We start from the raw sequence: 22,131 nt of genomic DNA, 5'->3' as shown, positions 1-22,131 counted from the left end.
TTTAATGTTCATCTTGCCCCTCATACCATTATTTGCAGTATTTTTCATTTGCATAAGAAAAAAATGAAGCCAGTTGTGAATGTATGTTGGAATTTGGCCTTAACTAATTTTTCTCTCTTACTATAATACCTGCAAAACATAGGCCTCTGGTTTTGTCCTGGACAGGTTTTAGTTTCTGTTACTCCTCCCTTGTGAGAGGAGAAGTATTGGCTGCATATTTACTAGGCAGCCCGTCAGTAAATGTATGTCTAAGCCTTAGTTTTTGAAGACTTGCTATGCTTTGTGCTTCATATCCTCAACTCAAGGATGTGGGAGTTGTTACTCATACACTGCAGGCAGCTTGTTTTGTTGAAAATGAGCAGTACCTTTTTCTTTTTTTTTTTTGTCTCTTCCTACCACTCTCTAATGCTGTAGTTAACACACTAATATGGTAAGCATCTTCACTTTTACTGGAAATAACCTCTAGATTAACCCTGAAACTCATATTTTCCTCCTAAAAAACCTCCTGAAACCACAGCTGCGTTGCCTGTTTTAACTTTTCAACGTTTCTAGGTGCGAATTCAGACACTTCCAGTCTTTGGCTGAAGAGACTGCAGAAAGGAATCTTGCAGTTCCCCCCAGGAGTACAGTAATTCTGCTTTGGGGAAAGTCCCCCCATGTTTCACAATGCCTAGAGTTCTTATCTTAAAGGTGGGATATATTAAAAAAAGGCAGGCATCGCTTGCAATTCTGTTCTTCTGAAGAAATGACTGATTCATATTTACCTGCCTACTTTGAAACTGGGAAATAAATGACAAAATTGGGTTAGTTTATTCTGTTGCAGTATTTTTCCAGTAATGTTGCATCTTCAGATTTTAAAGAGTTTTTCCTTCTCCTTTGTTCCCCCTGGCTGAAATACCGGAGAACACTTCTTCATATGTGGGCTTCTGTGTTTCCCATGTGCAAGCTGTCTGTACTGATGCAGCAAAGAGAAGCAGTTGCTATAAATCTGGTTGGGGGAAACTCCATTCTCCGCAGCTGTAGGAGGCAGAAGTGGGAAACTGTTCATTACCTATCAATTTAGAAAGTCGGTCTCTTTTTTGCAAGAGAAGGAATCTTAGGTGATGAGGAGCAGAATTACAGAAGGCTTTGAACTGCAGCCCTCTGAGAGACCAGCCAGCATTTAAAGAACTTTGAAACTAATTTACAAATCAGAATGAGAATTGCCATGTTCTTACGGTGTAAGCCAAAGCTCTTAACATCAGTGACTATCAGAAAAAAACCTAAGGTGTGGATGCAATCTTACAATGTAATGGCTATTTACTGTACCTTGTAATTAAAAGTATTTGAGCTCTGTGTGTTTTATTAGAACATGTAAATACCATTCCCTTCCCTCATCCTATGGGTTTAAAATAGTTTGAACTTTAATTAGGCAAACACAGTGCTACAACATAAAATTATTTTATTGAAAGTGCAGCATTAAGAAATTATTAAATATGTCTGTGTTGTCTTGGGGAAGTATCTCATTCTGACCAAAATTAACTTCTTTCTTCACAAATTTGATTCTCCCTAAATTATTCCTGAAAGTCAGAAACAGGTTTGTATCCTATGTTGCTGGCATATGTCACTCAGTTTGACAATTTATTAAGTATTTTTGTGAAAATGTGAAGACTGCAACCAGTCTTCATAGTTTGTTGAATCCCACAGTAAACCTAAGGAAACCTGATCTGAAATACTGTTGCTGAATATTACAAATTCTTCACATTTGAACAAGTTCTTTAAAATGGCTGATTTTCTGTTTTGGCTGTTGTTTTAAAAATAAACTTCAGTCAGAACTATTTCTTGGTAGTACTAAAGTTATACTTATCTCCCTTTTTCTGCAGTTTGTCTCTGATTTGATTTTCAAGGCACTGTCTCTATTGTAAGTATTGGTCAGCAGTGACTTACTACTTTGCTTACTCTCTTTTGTATCCTCTACTGCCATTTGAACTGCTATACAAAAAGTAACATCAGATTCTCTATAGCCTCTTAGCACAAATATTTATCTGGAAGTGATACTAATGTTACTTGTACTTGCTCTTTGCATTTCCTGCTCTTTGCATTTCCTGCTTAATTCTGTTATGCTGTGATTGCTGGATCTTGATCTGGATGCCTGTGTAATGCTACTCTAAAATTGAATTAGTGGTTTTCTAGTTTCACTTGAGCTTTTCTTTAGTATATAAAAAAATCAAAAAAATGAAACAGCAAATTTGGGACACATGTTCTATGAGAACATAAGCACAAAACAGCTGAAAACTGAGAGGTCTGTCTTGTTGCCTTCCGTGTTCGTTTGTCACAATGCTAAAAATTTGTACGACAGTACATGTAAGTTTCTTCTACTTTTGGCTTTATTTGCATCTATTTCCACTAATACCCTTGTAAATACTTCTTTCTGCTTTGGGTAGGGAGGGAATCATCCCCAAACTCTTCATGGCAGCCTAGAGAAATTGGTAGTTTAAAGGCAAAGTTTACTAATGCTACGTATTCTTAGCTATGCAAAGCTGCTTGTGTCTAGAAAATTTTCACTTCCAAAGGATATGAGATCTTAAAAAAAATACATACACACTTGCAGCTGTAAATTAAACAGCTGTAAAACAAGCCTTGTGAGACCTCGTCTAGTTTTGAACAATTCAATCAGTGTCTGTAACTTAATGTATGTGACTAACACTTTTTACAAATTTCCATTCCAAGGTGCATATGCAGTCATTTTTTCTGTAGAAAACAAAAGGCTGAATTTCCCTGTTAGTCATATGTACCTTGATTGTGTAGAGGCAACAGAACAAAGAAAGATGACTGCCTTCCAGTGTTTTAAATCCTTATCCTGCTAACACATGCTCATGTGCTTAGTCAGGTCAGAATTGATTTTTTTTGTGAGGCTGGGCAGAGATGTAAGTGTGGGCAGGATTGGGATCTTAGGGGTTTTCTAATAGCCTTTCAAATATAGGGTAAGTCAATAGGACTAATACATACTGAATCAACACAGGGTGCTCAACTTGCAAAAGAGTATGTTACTGAAATGACAACTGTGAGGTGAACCAAATGTACGTGCCTTTATCATTAAGGCTGTACAGCTTCCTTTGCTTTAATATGTTTCTGACGTATTACTTGTTTAGACATGATCTTAATATACAATTTCCTGTTCTAAACACATTCACACCAAAATGTGGTTAACATTCTGGGTCGTGCAAGCTTTTTCATTCATGTTTGGTTTAAGGTGCTGCTATGCTTGGGTTTCTAGTAGAATAGGCCTACTGTAAACAGACTTCCATTAATAACTTTTTATGAACACTATGAGGATAGGGTTGTTTAATGGTAGCAACCTTCAATGCATGGTGCAAACATGCATCTTCTGTTTCTTTTGCTGTTGTTTTTTTAACAGTTGATGTGAATTTAAATGTGTGCTAGAAGGATCTGCTGCTTAGAGCATGACTGAATTTTCTTGTTTAAAATGCCATTGCTATGCAATGAACAGAATCAAGGAACTACATCATTCAACTCTGCATTGCCTTGCAGTCAGGCTGAGGGTATGTTTGTACTTGTGCGCGTGACTCTTCCACTTCACTGAAAATGTAACTGGACAGCCTAAAACAGTGGAAACTCCTGAAGGAACTGCTGAGTTAAATAACAGAAGTCCTTTACTTCTGATTCTTTTTCATGTACTGGCTCTACAGCAGTATCATCAACATAACTAGCAATGGAATATAATAGATGACTTGTGATGATGTAAACTGTACATTTCACAACAACTAATGCTTTACATGCATGTTTCAAGCACTTGCATGCAGAGCTAGATTGACAGTACTTCTATCTACAGATATCTGCAAGTGCATCTATGATAAAGCTTGATATGAAAGCCATATTTTTTCAGCTTACAGAATTCAACACCTGATTATGATCTAATTTAAACTTGTAACTATTTGGAATGGATGAGTAATAAACCTCATGGGCGAGTCTTTCCCAAAGCATGTGTGAGTTAATCTTAATAAGGCTGAGAAATGTCCTTAAAATATTTTTCTTCTCATCACTGGTGGGATTTTGATGTAGTGGACAAATTTAGTTTTCAAAGGATGTCCATGTTTAATTCTTGCTATTTAAGCCAGTAAAGTTGCAATGAGCAGACAAAGGCAAGCATTCATTTCTTAGGCCTATTTTACAAGTGACAATCCCAAAGAAGGAATGTTGTCCTAGTAATTGTGAAACTTTTAAGTATATTAATGCATGCAGAGAAAACCTTGTGCCAAAATACTGTTTCATATTTCCCTCTGTTGGAAACTGAAGTGTTACACAAAGCTACTAGTAAGTTATTCACAAGTATTGAAAATGAAGCACTTATTTAGTCCTGTAAATTATACATATTTTGGAATAAAGTTAACTTCAATCAACTTTTGCCTTCTGTTTTAATGGCTGTGATCTCCTCCCTGCAGAAGCATGGGTAGGGTATTCAGTGCCTATTGGCAAGTACCAGCTTAACATCTTACCTCTTGACAGCTAGGTGTCTTTTGAATTGGTAGAGATTTTGTATATTAAAACTATCTTACAATGTCAGTCCTTGATCTCCAGAGGTGGCAAAAGTTTTCCAGTGTAGTCCTACTTTTCAGTGAATCCTAGGAAGCTTAAACTCGCAACACAAATGTAATCAGAAGGTCAGGGTGCTACATTTCATAAAAGTGAAACAAATTTATTCGAGAGGTTCTCTGCTGTAAGTGAATCTATGCATAGACTTCCACGCGGAATCTGACGCATACAGGCAGTGCTGGATTCTTCTGACCAGCAGCATCCAGGCTGGCTGCACTAGTGGTGCTCCATCTCAAACCTCTCAGCAGTGCATGCAAAATTTAATCTTTAATTACCTTGTGTGCACAATGGAATACCTCTACAGTTTCAGCTCACTGACGGATGCCTTTCTTCTACAACAGACTCGGGACAGAAGGATTACTTCACAGTCCTCCTCTATGTTACCATCCACCCCTCCTGTAATTTTCAGGATTTCTAGAGTCATAAGTAACATCAAGTAGAAACTCAGCTGCATTATGATGATTAGCTTTCAAAGTATTCTACTAGAAAATTACAGTCCTCTCTAACAGCTTATATTATTTTGCAATGTATTTTATATAACTGAGAAAATAATTTTTGCCACTACGAATATTTTTTTTAAAAAGCTACAGTAGGTTGATTTGGAATATGGATCATACTTTGTCCCTTTTCTTCCTGTAGAGTTCCCATGCTTGGTAATGATCCCACTATTTTCTGTTAGTTGTAGGATAAAATATTGATTTCTCCTGTTACCTGTATATCTTGTATATGTAATTCAGAGTAGGTAACGAGCAGATGCTCCTTGACTGAAAGTTCATCTGTACTATTACATCAGGTATAGTCACCAATGATGCATTCTTTGACTATCGTCGTACTCTGAGGTAAGTATGCAGAAGGGCAGCATTAGCCCTAGTGCTAGCAAAATATGGAAGGTATTTCCAGAGGGGAGTATGTCATAAGTATCTAGAAACTAAATACCTGTTCAGAGCATTTAAAATTATGAAAGAGTCAAATATATAAGATGCTCACTATCCTTTTAGGAATAATAGCCCTATTCCTATCATAGGCATGATTCTGCTTAGTTTAGGCTGTTATTTCAGGCTTTTCTTTATTCAGAACAGATTTGGCCCATGGACAAAGTCAGATACTTTGACAGACTGATCCTCATGAAACTTTCACAAATGGTAGACAGTCTAAAAGGCAGGACAAACTTTAACTGTTGATTGAGAACAGATTTAGAAGATTATAATGGCTGGTTGGAGATCAGGGAAGCGTCATGTATTTTTTAACTACTTGCTTGTTTGCTGTTGCTGAGAATTCATTTATTCTGCTGGCAGTGAAAGCATCCCTGACCGGTTTGTGTTTAGTTCCTGAATTTCCTTCACTTAAAGAAATTGCATGCTGGCACAAGTTGGTTGTTTTCTGTCAAAACAATGGAATTAGAGGCAGATTTTCTTTCTGGCTCCAGGATTTGACAGTGCGTCCTCTGGAACCAATCCTTTGGAAGTTTGGACCTAAAACAAAAGGGGGAAGATGTTGATTTAACTTTCAGGTGTTCCATCATTGTATTTTTATGTTGTCAACAATTCCCCTTTCGCTTGTTTTGTTTTGGCACCTTGAATACAGGAAGCACTTCTAGCTGATCTAGCCCTTAAGTTTATTTCCTTTCCTTGAACGGGAATGGCTTTATTCTTGAGAGAATTTACACGTAAACAAGAAGCTGCTGGTTCCTGTGCTAGAAGAACCCAGTGTATTCAAGGGCACATAACTTGATTAAGCTTACAATGACTTAAGTGTTGTGTATTCGTTTCTTTGTGTTCTAGGCCTTTAGTTAGCAGCTTTTCTGGTTTTCTGCTACCGGTCTTGTAGCAATAATCTGCGAGTGTGGTTCTTAGAAATATTATCTATATCAGGTTGTAGTACAACCTCTGTCTAATCTGTCTGATTTGACAGTTTCAAAAACCTCAGCAAAAATCTTATATGGCATGGAACACTGGAAAGTGTGGAAATAAAGTTTATAGTTTTCCCTGCAACTTTAAACATTTTTTTCTGTAGTCCTAAAGAATTTACTACCTGTCTGCAATGGCTGCAACTTAAAATTACTATAACGAACATGTTTGGCTTAACTTACTGTTAATTGGTAATGCAGTTCATTTTTCAGTTTTCTCATTGAAGCAGCAGTATTTTCAGTTGTCTGAATAGGAGAGACTATCTTCTCTCCTTCTAGACTATGGAAAATGATACTAATTTCACAAATACATAGATGTTTGAATTTTCTACTTAGTGGAAAATGGGACTGAAATAACTATATATGGATTTATGTATCTTGGGGCTATTTGTGAAGGATGCTTCTTTTGTAGAGCTTGCATTTTATATCTAAATATGAAAAACAGGATGAGAAAATACATTACCATGGGGGAAGGGTACAAAGAAGGGAAGAAAATGGTGTGTTAGAGGGTGTCTCTGTTTTGTCAGAATGATACTGCACTTGTGTAACTCTAGCACCATAATTGAAAAGCAGTTAGGACAAGTTACTACAACAAAAAAACCCCCTATGTTTCCTGGAAATTAATGACCAAGATAGAGCTTGACTCCAGATAGTCATTGACTGAGATTTTCAGATATCCAGAGTGCTGAAAGAGATAAAAGATGCATATAGGTCATCATATCAACTACAATGACCTGTTTTTTAATAGTTCTTTATAATTTTTTAATAGGTTCTTTATGACTTTCCCTCTTGACTTGCAACAAAATACCAAACAGCTACAAAAAACTACTGCCATTTCAGACTAAAATGTTTAGCTTTTGTTATTCAGGAGGAGCGAAGGAATGCAGAAGAGTATAATACTGTCAGCAGCCTTGTGCTGTTTCTGGCATAGGTGCTTATTTTGTTGGCCGTTCAGTAGGTGGCACTCCTCTCTCCAATACAGAGGTACTGTCACTTGAAAAATCAAATTTGCTACCAGAAAAATGGTGGTCCTGTTTGAACCTCCAGTGCGACAACTCTCATACTCTGCACCTCAAGCTGATATGCCACTCGACTTAAAGATACGCTTCTTAAAGAATCGTAACATACTTTCTATACAAATCAGTGCTCTAAAAGATTTCCAGATCTCCCTAAGCAATTCCCAGGAAAAATTGTACTAGGAGACAAAGCAAACTGCTTGGAGCTGTTATTTAACACTAGCACTCAGCTCCTGCGTTCTTCTTTAGAGGTCATTTCATGTGAGTATTGGGTGAAGAGATGAAGCTGTGTCATCCTTCTATTTTTAAAGGAATAAACACATTATTATTTAGATACACAGAATACATATCACCTATTTTACTGAAACTATGCCTCTAGAAGGTGATAATTCGTTAGCGCTGATGTTGAGATACCTGAAGATGAACACAATTAACAAATCAATGCCAGAAAACAACTAAAACCTACGTTTATGCACATGTTTATTAGTAAAGAAAGAAATGTTAAAAAGACATTGAATCTGTTTTAAATTGGAAAACATATGCTATTGGAAGCCTTGCACTGGTACTATCTTTCCCTACTCCAAATTTTTATCAAAGCATCAGAAGAGGGGAAGGGTGAGTTGCAATGCATCTCTGTCCTGAATGCTGAAATGAATTGCAGTTATCTTTGTATCTGTGGAAAAACTGCTATTTTACTTTGGGTTTTGTTTAACACAAAAGCAAAAGAGAACTTGACCTAGAAGTCCCTCATTCAGTGTGAGATGAAACAAGAATAAGTGAATACCAGAATGCACAGAATACATATGAAACAGAAACAAGCAAAGAGCACATTAACAGGATTAACAAAATTAATCTACTTACAACAAGTAAGAAAAAATAATTGTAAATAACTCAGTCCCACCACTGTCTGCTTTCCAGGTCATTTCCATTTCTTTTAGGTGCCAAATTAGGAAGGAATGTATGCAAATGTTTGTCTGTGAAGCTCGATAGGATTTAGCACTGTTTAAGTTAAGAATATTATTAAATGCCTTGTAGAATAGGCATGGATTTAAGAATGTTCCTAAAGTTGGGCATTGCTTCAGTGCTCAGCAGCATCAAATACCTAATTACCGTGCTAGGCTACTGTAGTCATTCAAAGTGAATCTAAAGGAAGAGGTCGCACTTCATCCCCAGAATAAGCTATTTAAGGCTCTAATGAATCTGTCTTATGGTCAGGAAGAAACTAAACCTACGTCAAAGTAATTGTATTCATCAGCTTATAATTCTATTAATAGCATCTACAAAAACTACAAATATCCACATTGCTCACAAGGAAATTCTAGTTTTTTCTCACAGTCTAACAAGCTTTTAAAAAAGCATGAAATTACAATATAGAAATGTTAGGTCAGTCTAGATGGCACTGCAGCTCCTGCAATGTGGCTGACTGATAAGGAAGGTAGTCCAGAAAGCAGTGGAACCTCCTGCATTTTTCATTCATTTCCTTCCTTGACCTCAACATACCTGTTCCTGACATCATCGGTCAAAGAGCCCTGGGTGTCATCGTGGTTTTGTATATTGGTTTTGGTTTGTATGTGGAATTTGCATACAGGCATGACAGCTGTTCTTTTTTAAAAACAGTAGGATTAGAAACAGTTGCAATACTCTTGTCTGATGCAAGAGCACAGTGCCAGTGTAACTGCTCAGGATCTTCTTGCAGGAGTGAGACCTTTGTATGGCTTGAGAGAAACGACGATTCATTAATTTCTATTTTTTGTCCCCTTACTTTATCATACATGATGATAAAGCTCCTTTTTCACCCTTCTGCTCTGTTGCTCTGGCATCGTGACTGCAGGAAGCAATCTCAGCTGAAGTGCCATTGAGCATCTTCTGAAAGATAACGGCTTTTGTATTCTTCCAGGAAGGGTCTGAAGTATCCATGGGAGTGGCATCTTTCACAGGTGGAAGTACTTGTGAAGACTTAAAGGTTCAGAGCCATTTGGATCAAGCACATCAGGCACATTGATCTCTTTATGCCTTACAGCTTCTGGATTTGTCGCATCTTCCAGGTTCTGCATACAGTGCTCTTTTTATTGACGGGTTCTTCATTTCACCTTGGAATGTTTGAACAGTGTAACTTGTTCCGTAGTTCCATTTTAATGTTGTATGTTGTAGGACAACAGTTAGACTTACTAGAATGGGTTGAAATCTCTTCCTTGTCTGAAGCTGTGTCAGCTACGACATGTACACTTAACTCGCCTTCTGATTTTGATTGATTCCTTGTGGTCTTGGCTTCTTGACCTATACTGTTGTCAAGAGATTGCAACGTGTCTAAGCAGAACTGGCAATTGTTGGAAGTTTCATTTGCCTTGTGTTTCTTGGCTTGTTTTTGCAGCTGGAAGCAGGCAAGTGGATCCCTTCTGCCCCAGCCTTGCACCTGGTAATAGGGAAACACGTTAAATCTGAGACAAACCAGAGCATTGTTAAGAAGAAAAACGTCGAAGAAATGGTATTTGCTGATGTAACTGAAGACTCACGCTCTTTGCGTTTTCTTCCGAGTACAAAATAACAAGTAACTGTAATTCCTCGCCGGTCCTGTTTTGCAGTGTTGTGTAGCGAAAGACCTCCTGCACTGAAAGGAGGAACCGCGGGGTTGGCAGTCCCTCACGGGGACGGGGGGGGTCGGTTTTATCCCCAGAGAGAAGAGGTGAATCTCACCTCTGACGCAGTGTGAACGCTGCTCCCTCCTTCGGGGTCGGGGACGACGCTTTCCTTCACCGTGGGTGTAAAAGTGATTGTGAAAAGGAAAAAAAAAAAAAAAAGCCCCCGATCCCTAGAAAACGATTTCAAAGCGGTCAGGCCTGACTGAGGCGCCGCTCCCCGGTTACCGCGGCAACGCGGGGGGGGGGTGGGTGGGTGTGTCTGTGTGGAAATGGCGGGTCTCCTCTGTGAGGGCCTGTCGTGCGGGCGGGGAAAGGCCGTACTGGCCGTGTGAGAGCTGCCCGGTCAGGGGGACGCTGTGGGGGGAGATCCCGAGGTCCCTCCCGACCTCAAAGCATCCCGTGGGCCCTGCGATTCGGACGGACGCGGCAGAGCCTCGTAACCGGCAGGCGGCCGCGGGCCTGAGGTGGCTGGAAGATGGCGGGGGGGGGAAGGACTCTGGAGGCTAATGACAGGCGTCAGCCCGAGAATGGCAAACGGGAGAAAGGACAGAACCGGGCTGCTTGGAAGGAAGAAACGAGGGGAGTGCTGAAAGGGGCCGAAGGAAGGAGAGAGCCTGTACGGGGGTTTAAAAACATAGAATAGGAAGAGAGTAGTGCGTGTGAGAAAAATGGATGTGAAATGACCAAATAGGATGAAAAGGAGAGAAAAACTGTGAGAAAGGTGAAGAAAAGAACAAATAAAAACATGAGGAGACAAACTGATCTTACAATAGAAGGACTCTAAATAAGCACAGTGAATCACTGTCTGACCACTAGATCTTCAAATATGAAAAAATATAAAAATTAAAATCGAGTGTACAATGAGCGTATTTTTATGTCTAAAATCATTAACTAGCACTACTGAGACCACTTGCAGTTGCTAGAAAGTCCTGTGGTTATTTTTTAACATGGCGTGAAGACTGAGTCACAAGCAGTCTTAGCAGAAGATGGGATTTGGGGACATCCTGAAATGCATTTATTCAGATATTTGCGTGAAGATCTATGTTAAAAGTTCTAGGACTGAAAAAGTCCCAGTTCTGCTAGCTGTTACTTAATCCTTGTTAAAAACATTCAATCCTTTTAAAAACAGCAGAACTATTTATATAAGAAAGATACTTTAAATGTTCTTTATTCTCCACAAAATGAGATCTATCTGGGTTTGGGTTTTTTTCTTTTCCACTGTAGTCTTAATTGGGGCTTTTTTTAGCTTATGCTCTCTCCAGAAGTCTTAAGCCAATCACTTAAGAGTCAACAGAGATGGTTAATGCTTAACTAATAAAATTGTGTGTGAGCTTCGTCATACAGTAAGGCAGATCCACAAGGTCATGAACTGAGGTAAACTCTTACAATTCTATTGTCATGTTAATATTGTATCTTCATTTGGATCCTGATATTAAAAGAAAAACAAACCACAAAACAAAACCAAAAACCAACCACAAAGCAACCTTTCCAAGTGTCACATCTTTGTTTAGCAGAACGTACAGCCCTTTGGAAATTATCTACTGATCTTTGTTTGATATCAAATGTCCTTGATATAACTCTGTGACTCACACAACTTTCATCTCAATAGATAAAGACTGCATATCCTGGTTAGGCAAAGATAATACTTGGTATAGAAGATCAGTACCATTGTTCTTTAACATCGTACTTAATTTTTTTTATATATACCCTAGGCATATTATCTAATTCTAATCTGGCACTTCTCTGAGATGTCACTAAGATATTTTCTCGGGGAAATAAATAAAGTCTGACTTAATCATTAATGTGAAATGGTGTGGGAAGGTATTTTTAAAGTATAAGCACGAAGAACGAGTGTATCATGTGGGGCTTACAAACTGTCAGTGTAAATACCGTTGTAAGATTCATGTAGTCATATAAGATTACTAAACTCTCGGGTGATATTCTAGTGTAACACCACCTACATAGTTCATCAGCTTCAGAAGAGCTGCACAGATACAAATGAGAGTAGAAGCTGACCTTTCCAATTGACATACTGAGTCACAACTTCATCTCGAAAGCTGATGTAATCGTAATGCACTGCACCTTTACATCCATTTTATCTTCCTACAATTCTCCTTACTAAAAATAAACCTCTTCTGGAAAGTTAAAGTGGACATGTGACAGCGGCCACTTTGGATAAGCCCCAGCACTCAGACACTCCTCCTTATTAATGGTTCCATTGTAGTTCTGCCTAATGCTCCCCAGCACCAGCATCTGCTTTCTCCTAGATTACCTGGAGTCAAAACAATTGATAAATGCAGCAGAAGAAAGCTCCCAGTTCACTGCCTGCATTGTTTTTGCCTTTTCCTTTGCGAGTCATTTAAATCTTAACAAAAGAGGGGACCAAACGTCTCAGTTTGGTTAGTTGGAAATTCTCAGGCATCAGATGGATTTTAAATGCAGTTTGGCAAGGCAGAAATGTCAGGGTCACTCAGTGCTACATCAGGAGAACAAGAGTGTCTTTAAAATTTTTTATGTCAGCTGGAAGATGCAGAGATGGGTGGACAAAAAGTTATTAGGACAATGTTATTAGCACAACCTTTTGATCCTATGACCATGCTATTTAAATCTGCAAATGGAGAGGAATCTCTAGGAATGAAAACAATGCCTGAGTGCCATTTCCTAGGTCTGTCGACACCAACTGTAATGTAAGACCTTCTGCTTTTCTTGCCACCTAATAGAGCAACACTGTATAGGTCTAGAGTTTATATTATGATTCCTCTATTCCTGCTGGCACCTTCAAAATTATCTTGTCATAAAAATACTATTTTCCAGTGAAAAGATAAAAGGTATTTCTTTAAAGTGGCTAGCGAGGTCAGTACTAGTGATTTCTTTATCAGCTTGTTGTTGATGGTATTATTTAGAAAAGAGCCTTGGATAACGTCCTTAATATAGCACTGTAAATGAACAGACAGATTAGACTTTTAAACGTACATGTTCAAAATTTTGTGAACTAAATTGAGATAGAGAGTGGGTGGTGTATGGATGCCTACCACTGCATATATTAAGCCATGGTTTCTGTATGTGCAGTCGTTCCCATTTGCTTCTAAGGATTGAAGCATTTGCTGTGTACAGATATTTAGAGTAGGCAAAACCAAAAGAACTTCCTTTTACAAATGGTGTCCGATGCTTCCCATTTTGAACTCGTACCAGTGTCCACATCACAGAAGGATGCACAAGGCTGCAGGCTATTTGAGGAAATGTCTGTGTGTATGTTTGTTAAATTTCAGTGCTCGAAACTTTCATTCACCATGTCTGTCTTAAACTCGTCGGATGAGGAAGACCAGCCTAGTAATAAGGACACCCTCAGAAGTGAAAGATGTGGGTAAGAGTTCCCGCAGCTTCACCCTTAGCAAGTGAGCAAGAGAGTAAAAAGAAAGCTGCACCACACCTCCCACGGTAGATTCAGCGAGACATGTTGGGAATGTTCAGATCAAGAGAAAAATATGAGAAATACCCTTGTTATGGATTCTGGTGGAGTTTACATGGTGACAGTGCTCCACAGGGACAAGGCTGAGGTGCCCCCATGCATGCCAGAACTTGAGGTGTCTGGGGGAAATGGCAGGTGAAAATGTGAGCACCTCCAGGATTAGCTGGCAAGTTGATGTTTTGATGATTTAAGTACCATTTAATTCTGATTTTTTTAAAAGCCTGTAAACGGCTTTCTTCTACCCTACTCCATGTGGATCGCCTGTGAAATTATTTACAGTGGGCGTGCATTTATATCAAGTCTCTTTCTACCCTTTTCACCACTACCCACATGCCCGTACAGTATTCTCATTCTCTCCCAAGGCTACAGAACCATCAGGTTTTACCTGATGACAAGAGCTGAACTCAACTGAAATTTCTGAACTGTGTTCTCATCACGTCAATCAGTTTATATGGGTGTTCATCTGCATCTCATGTTGCCTTGACCAGGCTAGTCCAAAGCTTATTGTGGTGTTTGGGTTTTTTTTTCCCTTTCTTATCACAGGATTTTCTCTTTTTTTTTTATGCCAGTCTTTGGTTTGCTAACTTTGGGGAATCTGTATTTTCAAGCTGGTTACGTGAACTACATTGCCTACAATCACCAGTGAGGAAAGGAGTTGCCTGGGGTTTTTTTGTTGTTGTTCTGTGAAATATTACTACGGTTGTGGGAGAAGAGAGGCTTGAAAAAGCCAAAAAGCAAGAGTATTACACAAGTTTATGATAAGAAGAAGTTAGGCAACTAAAATTACCAGAAGAGAGGAAGTCGAACTCTACTAAGGCACCCTGATTGTGTAAAGTACAGCAGAAGCTGAATTACTCCAAACAGCCATGTTCCCCGTGTATACCACAAGGACATATCCAGAACTCACTGAATGTGTAATCACTTTTAAGCCAATTTAGTTTATTAGTTCTGATAGTTTCACAATATTTTAAAAAAGGCAAAGACTTTGCATATTAATGTAAAAAATAGTTATTCCTGTTTGCTGGATTTAAAGTGAAATTAATGCCATCAAAACCAAATGTTAATTCCTTAGAAAATGTTAATTACAACAGTTAGAAATCACTAAAGAAATAATTTAAAAGAATGTAGTCTTAAAGCCTGTTTGAACAATTCTTTGGGTCTGTTCTTTTTCTCCCCCAAATTAGTACGAGTAGACGAAAACCAAACATGAGTTCATGTCATTTTCCTGAAATACTAATTTTTTGGGAGGGAGGCATGGGAAAGAGGCCTAATGAATCTTTCCTGTAGTGTGCATTAAAGGAAAAGTGAGACAATTTTAAGATCCTGGGCTAATGAATTCAGATGTAATCCTTTATGTTATTACTATTTGATTTTTCAAAACCTATGATCCTTGTGAATGCAAGACAATGACACAACAAAGCACTGGGAAGCATAATGGTCTCAAATTTAACACTGCTGGGCGTATTTTTTCATTCCCTACTTATGGACCATCTGTTGTTAAAAAGATTTGGAACCCAGCAGCAATAACCTAGGAATTATTTTCATGCTTATTAATAAAGGAATTAAAGGTGATAGTATGACACAGTGGGGAGCTTTCCCCCGTGTTCTGGTGCCTCTTTTTTTTCTTTTAAACTCTTGGCCCTTATCGGGTTTACTTGTCCCATTCGTAATCTCATCAGCCGCATTTCCACTACCTAGACTTTCAAAGGAACACCAAGTGCTGCAGATAAAATGATGAAGGTGTAAAACCTCCTGCTCAGAATCTAAATCAGAATCGCATGTCAACACAGTTCAGGCTCAGTCTCTGGCAGGATCATTGTTTTTAATGCAATTTACTAATTAAAAATGAGTACCAGATTACGGAAAGTCTGGAAAGAAGCGGCTTGCAAAAGTAGTATTTTAGCTCCTTGAACTGCCCGCACCAGAGTCTGCCTTTCATTAAAGTATAATTCATTTGAATATGGCTCGGCAATTACCGGATGCTCTTCTGAAAAGAACAAACGCGGCTTCTGTTTCATCATCAGCCCTCCGTGTTTGGACTGGAGCTGCTTTTACTACGGATGGAAATGTGCGGCAGGGCTGCGGCAGGTGTATTTTATTCAGCAGATGTACCGTAAACGCATTACAGCAGATTAGCTGGATTTCTTCCCTTAAATGTACACTGCGAGATCCAACTTGCAAGCCAGCTGTTTCTTACCGGCCCGTTTAATCTCCCAGAGCCCGGCTTTGCTTCTTCCTCTAGCAGCTATTTCTGTAGCGGATCGGGCGAGGGAGAGCGCCGCTATGAATTTTAATGCTTCCACCGGGGAATCCCTCCCGCCTCCTCTTTTTGGATGAGATCCTCGAGGAAAGACCCAGAACACAGCGAGGAGGAGGAGGAGGAGAAGAGGAGGAGAGGGATGGCGTAGCCGCGGTATCGGGGAAAGCGGGAAGGGGGAGCCGCCGGCAGAGGGGGGCCGGCAGCCGGCGGGGTGTAATTAGGGAAGGTGGCGAGGACGACACCGAGGCGGGCAGAGGGGCGGGTGGGGAGCGCGGAGCCATGGGGGAGGAAGGAGGATGACTCGGGGCCTATTTCGCTGCCAGACCCCGGCACGTCAGCAGCAGCAGCAGCAGCGGCGGCGGCAAGCCGGAGCGCCGCGGTCCCGCCGCCGCCCGCGGACACATGCGCCCGCCGGCAACCCCCCGGGCCGGCCGCGACGGGGACGACGCCGAGGTGATCCCGCTGCCCCTGGGTCCCGGCGAAAGGCAGAGCCCGCGGCCCGGGCGCTAGCCCGCCTCGCCATCCGCACGCCGCGGCCCCCAGAGGCCGGCCGGGAGGGCGCTGGGCGGCGGGGGTCCGTCCCCGTCCCCGTCCCCCCCCCACCCCGGCCCCGGGTCGTGCGCTAGCCCGCCGCTCCAACGCCGGCCGCCCCATGGATAAGGCGGGCTCGCTGCACACCTCGGTGCCCGCGCCGCCGCCCCGGCTCTACCTGCCGCGCAACTTCAGCTGCAGCGCTTGCCTCTATGGCAGCCTGGCCGAGCAGTGCAAGGGGGGCTGCAGCCCCGACGGCGACGCCGCGCCCCCGCCCGTGGTGCGGGAAGCGGCGGGCGAGAAGCCGCCGCCGCCGCCCCGCGGCCGGGAGCCCTCGCTGCCCGCCGTGCCCCCCAGCCCCACGCAGCGCCGCCGCGCCAAGTCGCTGCCCACGCCCGGCGACCGCAGCCTGCGCCCGGCGCTGCAGCAGAGCCCGTCTCGCCGCAAGACGGTGCGGTTCGCCGACTCCCTCGGCCTGGAGCTCACCTCCGTGCGCCACTTCTGCGAGGCCGACCTGCCGCAGGTGCCGCCGCCCGCCCCGCCGCCGCCGGCACCGCCGCGCACCGCCGACCTCTTCAAGACCAGGAAGCCGCCGGCCCTGGGCGACCTGGAGCCGGTGCTGTTCGGGCCGCCGCCGCCGCTGCTGGAGCCGCTCTTCCCGCCGCAGCCCGGCGCCAGCCCCGGCTTCGCGGAGCGGGTGCGGCGGCACAAGGTGAGGCTGGAGTGGGTGCGGGCCGAGCCGGCGGGGCTGCGCGGCGCCGTGCGCGTCCTCAACCTGGCCTACGAGAAGGCCGTGTCGGTGCGCTACACGCTCAACGCCTGGGCCAGCTGCGCCGAGGTGCCCGCCGCCTACCAGCCGGCCGGGCCGGCGGACGGCCTCACCGACCGCTTCGCCTTCCTCCTGCCCCTGGGCGCCGCCGCCGCCGCCGCCGAGGCCGCCCTGGAGTTCGCCGTCCGCTACCGCGTCGCCGGCGCCGAGTACTGGGACAACAACGAGGGCAAGAACTACCGGCTGCGGGGCCGGCAGCGCGTCCCGCCCGCCGCCGGTCCCCCGCAGGACCCCGACAGCACCGCCTGGATCCACTTCATCTGATGAGGCGCGGGGCGGCGGCCGCCTCCTCCTGGGGTAGGGGGGGAAAGCCGCCGCCGCCTCCTGAGTGGGGGGAGAGCCGCCGCCGCCTCCTCCTCCTGAGGTGGGGGGGAAAGCCGCCGCCGCCGCCGCCGCCGCCTCCTGAGGGGGGGGAGAGCCGCCGCCTCAGCGCCGAGGGGCAGCGCGGAGCCCCGCGGGGCCGGCGGGCCGGTCCTGCCCCCGCCGAGGGCTGAGGAGGGCCGCGGCGGGAGCCCGGCGGGCCCCCCTTCGCCGGAGGGCTCGGCACCCCTCCGGCCTCGCCGGCGGGCCGCGGCCCAGCGCAGGCCTCGTTTCCAAGCCGTCCCTCTGTTAAGCGGGCGGAAGATGTTTTCCCGAATTCTGTTTACAGGTGGATAATTTGTATTTTCTGTGGCCCCGGCCGTGTCGAGGGGAAACCTCGCGGGCTGTCGGCGGGGAGGCCGGGGGCACGGCGTGCGGCCCACGCACCGTCTCTGCCTCAGTTGGCAAAGCGGCTGCCCGGCCAGGCTCCGGAGCCAGGGGCCGCAGGGTATTTGCGGAATTTCCCAGTCAGGACCGGGACCCACAGGTGCAAAGACGTGCTCCCGGGCGCCGGAGGTCACGACCAGCAGGGTCAGGGCTCTGGAAGCGCGGAGGGCAGTGTCATAGGGCATCCAGCCAGCCATCCTGTTTGCCTAATCCTGCTTAAGCAAAGCCCGGCTCCGGCGAGGTGCTGGATCTGTGCTTAGAGCCTCGCTGACCCACTCGTGGTCATTGCCCTCCGGGGTTAAGGGCCCGACAGGGCAGGGTTAAGGGACAGACTGCGGTTTTGAACCCAAAAAGGCAAGAGTACGGATGCCCCCGGGAGTAGCTGTGTTTCATCGCGCTGTAAAAGCAACCGATCGGTTTAAAGCAAAGATACACATATTTTTTTAAATTTTGAACCCTCTTTCATGTGTTTAAGCATATTCAGAGAAGAAAAATAACACCACACACCAACTGAAATGCAACCCACTGAGAGATTTTAAAAAGCAAGTGTTTCGTTTTCAGGTTCACGTGGCACGTTGCAAAGGTTTGTCAGGATCTGATGTTTGCTTCAGTAGGATTGGTCCCGTAAAGCTGCTTGTGTTCAGGTCAGCAGGAAAGTCGCGGAACTGCACCCAAGGAACTAGAGGTGGCAGGAGTTGAATCCCTAATTTTAGTCTGCATCCCAAGCAACACTTTCAGTTGTATTCCTGTTAACAGTTTAACTGAACTTCTTATGCTGAGCTGTCGGTGCGGGAGCCTGCTTTCTGAAAAACAAAATGCTCCAAATTTTTCATAATTTCAGCAAGTGACAGATTTCACAAAACTGGCTAAATTTAGTCAGACAAATTGAAGAAAGTCATATCTTGCCATATAAAAATATATCAATAAAAATTACAGAGCATGCTGACTTCTGCCTTCAAAGATAGGTTTTAAATTATATTAGTGGTAAACATAGTATTTTCCTTTTAAAACTTGCTTTTTCAGGAGTTCAGCTGAATGCAAGTTGTGCTGGTGCCAAATCTGGGTGCTGATTTTCCAGGATTTAGGCGTGTATGTGTTTGCAGGAGAGGGACCTCTAGAAACGTGACTTCTGAGAGTGGTAAAACCGATGTCAGTGTGATCTTCCGATTATGAAGGGCTGTAAGATCAGGCCTTTAATGTTTTGGATCTTCTGTAGATTGTTTAGGAACGAAATGTGATTTTTGACTGTGTTTTTGTGTCCCAAACGGCTTGAGTAATGTCGAGTTCTCATAGAACCTTTTGACCAGTGGGAAATGAGAGCACTTTTGTCTCCTGAGGGTCTGGTTTAGTCAGAATAATTGAACTTATAAATTCGGGGGGAGGAGGGGGGAAGGTCTGTTAACTTGAATGGGAAAAGAGTATTTCATTTAATTTCTCCAGATCACTGTTTCTGATTTAATAGAAGTAACAGCAAGACTACTTTCTGGAGTATTGGTAACTTGGTTTTAATTTCCCAGTCGGTTTTCTAGTCCCTGTGTTTTTAATAGAAACAGAATATAAAATAAATGTACTGTCGACAGCTACTGAGTATTTCACATTTTAGAATATTAAGGGCCCCGGTCTTGTAATAAAGTAATCCTATATATTGCTAGTACACATTTAGAAAGCTAGAATTGCAGAACTAGGGTCTTAAAGTGGTCATGATTAAAGCATATTAAGTGGTATATTTGATAAAGAAAGCCCAAGTGTCTTTTAGTTAAACTTATCTTTCTTTATAAGAGCCTTAATGCTGGAGAGAAGGAAAAGGACTTGTCTCCATTTGGAAGCACTTTGAAATCTGGTGGAAATATAGCCAAACATCTTTTTATTTATGTGTTCTAGCTTTCCAGAACATTTTTTTGCTTGGCCTTTTTTACCCAAATAGTGAACCAACAACTGTTATGTAGATTGATGAAAACACTCGGAGAAAAAAATAGTTTCTATGCATTTTAGATTAACTGATGCTGCAACTTTGCTTATAAAGATTTAACAAGATTTCCTGTTTACTGTTTTAATGGCTTTAGAAACACGAGCAGTCCTAAACCCCTTTTTAACAGTGAATAACTCTTAATTCTACAACTTCAAAATTATTTTCCAGTGAATGGCAGTTTTCATTGTTGTTTGACTTATGCAGCATCTGCAGGTCTCTAATCGTTTAAAAATCTCCTTATAGCAACCGTGGCTTGTAAACTCTTTAAATTCGGAATACCTAAATGGATGTACATGCATCAAGTACACTAGCAAGCTGTTGTATTACCATTTTTTTTCAGCATGACTGAGGTGAAATGACTGTTCCTCTCGTCTGAACTTTTGTAGGCAGAATTGGGCTATGGCTTTACAGTACTGTTTAGATATTAATGCTCTTTTATTTATGGCCCCCTTTGTCAAACACAAATCTGAATATTAAACCTTTTGAGGATGTAGCATACCAGAAGAATGTTTTGCAAAACAGAGTCTCCTGAGCTTTCAAGCAGTTAAGCCTGTCCTCAACACTGAATTTTGTGAGTAACTTTATGGGCTTGAACTGGAATCAGACGTTATTGATGATATACGTGCAAGTCCAGTAAAAGACATGGTCTGCTAGAAGCGTTTATAAACACCTACTTTTTAATGCCTGGAAAGGTAAGGTTGCACCCAGTCAGCTTTGACCAGACGATGCTGCTGATGAAATCTGTGGAAGTTCGAGGTGTTTTAATGGAAATTTATCAGTGGTATATGCCAAAGCTGCACTACTTTGATTACACATTTTCACTTCTATCACATGAATTTATTTCCAAGCTAGATTTATTCAGATTTCCAAAAACACGTTCAGTTGCAATGACCGTGAGTACTTTTTCCACTGCCAGCTCTCATGTACAGTTTCCAGTCCTTTAGATTTCAATCTGTTGCTATCTATGTGTGGCTTGCTAGAAGCATTGTGATAAATGGAGATGAAATAAAAATCCCAAATAATAATTATATAATATTCACATAAATTATGACTTGAGGAGGAAAACCTGTATTGAAGAGCATAATTTTCAAGTTGGCGGGACATCAATCATTTTAACGGGAACAGGAGCAAAACTTTTTAAAATCACATTTCTAAAGAATATAGTTCCACAAAATGAACTTTCACAGGCAAAGTAAAATATTGGAAAATTTTCAAGCCAACCTTTTTCTGGAAAAAATGTCAGCTCTTTGTATTTTCATTTGCATGAATAGAGCCCATGCCACCTTCCTTTCCAAGTGACACTAGAATGGTTTAGGCAAGGGCATAATCCTTAGGTAGCGTACTTCACTTTTAAGTAAATTATACATTGCTTATGTCTCTGCAGATGTAAAAATGTGTGTGTCATTTATTGTGCAAAGTTGTAGCTTTATGAAATGTGCCACGTTATTTTATGTGCAATATAGCGATACTTTATACAGTGAGTCAAATCGTACTGTATGTCTGATATACATTGATGTTTGCTGCTTCACACTTAAACTGGTAGATTTTTTGCATGTGATTCTATGCCTTTCATGGCAGTATTTCTGAAATCTACCCTAATTCTTAGAAATCCTAAAAGGAATCAGAACTATTAAGTGACTGTAAATGGAATTTTAGCTAGCTAAACGTATTACTGTTTATTAGCATAAAATCAGTAACTGAAACCGTCCTACTCATTTTCAAGAAATGTACATAATTTCAGGTAAATTAATTTTCTTTCTCCTTTTACCGTTTGCAAGCAACTTTCTGATGTGAATGTGTGTGCCTCGGTATCTCAGTAAACAACAGAATAAGTGCACACTCTTTGTCGTTTCAGCATATGTGAGGGGAAAATGTATCACTTGAATGAACAAATGTCTGTTCATGCATAAGCATGATCTCCTTACAGATACATGAAACGTTTTTCCATAGCGCCAACGGGCAAACATCTGCTAATTCTGTATTTTAATGTAAAGTAACCTACGGAAATACTCAGAATCTGCTTTTCAACGTATTATTAAATATATATTGAAATTTTTATGTGCCTTTCAACATTTCCTATGAAGAAATCTCATGTGTTCCTTAGCTTTCTCACCAAAAGTCCAATAATGGCTTTGTCATTAAAGTGAAATTTACACTAAAAACATAATAATC

General features: G+C 42.3%; 1 protein-coding gene and 1 long non-coding RNA gene across 3 annotated transcripts; one reads left to right on the top strand and one right to left on the bottom strand.

Annotated features, from left to right (window-relative positions):
• Nucleotides 1-184: 184 nt before the first annotated feature.
• LOC138687234 (protein phosphatase 1 regulatory subunit 3E-like) lies at nucleotides 185-17,563 on the top strand. 2 transcript variants are annotated; one of them, XM_069793387.1, is made up of 3 exons: nucleotides 185-690; nucleotides 1,863-1,900; nucleotides 9,887-17,563. In XM_069793387.1, the coding sequence occupies exon 3, from the start codon at nucleotides 16,536-16,538 to the stop codon at nucleotides 17,505-17,507; it is 972 nt and encodes a 323-aa protein (XP_069649488.1). In that variant the 5' UTR covers nucleotides 185-690; nucleotides 1,863-1,900; nucleotides 9,887-16,535; the 3' UTR covers nucleotides 17,508-17,563. The 2 variants fall into 2 exon arrangements, with proteins under 2 accessions (XP_069649488.1, XP_069649487.1); XM_069793386.1 differs by having other exon boundaries at nucleotides 185-1,900.
• On the bottom strand, nucleotides 7,979-17,011 carry LOC138687235 (uncharacterized). Its single transcript, XR_011326472.1, has 2 exons — nucleotides 16,901-17,011; nucleotides 7,979-9,928 (listed from the first exon to the last, which is right to left on the bottom strand). It is a non-coding gene; the product is annotated as an uncharacterized lncRNA (long non-coding RNA).
• Nucleotides 17,564-22,131: the final 4,568 nt, after the last annotated feature.

This window comes from Haliaeetus albicilla, chromosome 10 (genome assembly GCF_947461875.1).
Source record: "Haliaeetus albicilla chromosome 10, bHalAlb1.1, whole genome shotgun sequence".
NCBI lineage: Eukaryota > Metazoa > Chordata > Aves > Accipitriformes > Accipitridae > Haliaeetus > Haliaeetus albicilla.
Note: the sequence above shows the minus strand (reverse complement) of the source record. Positions and strands in the feature narration are given on the sequence as shown.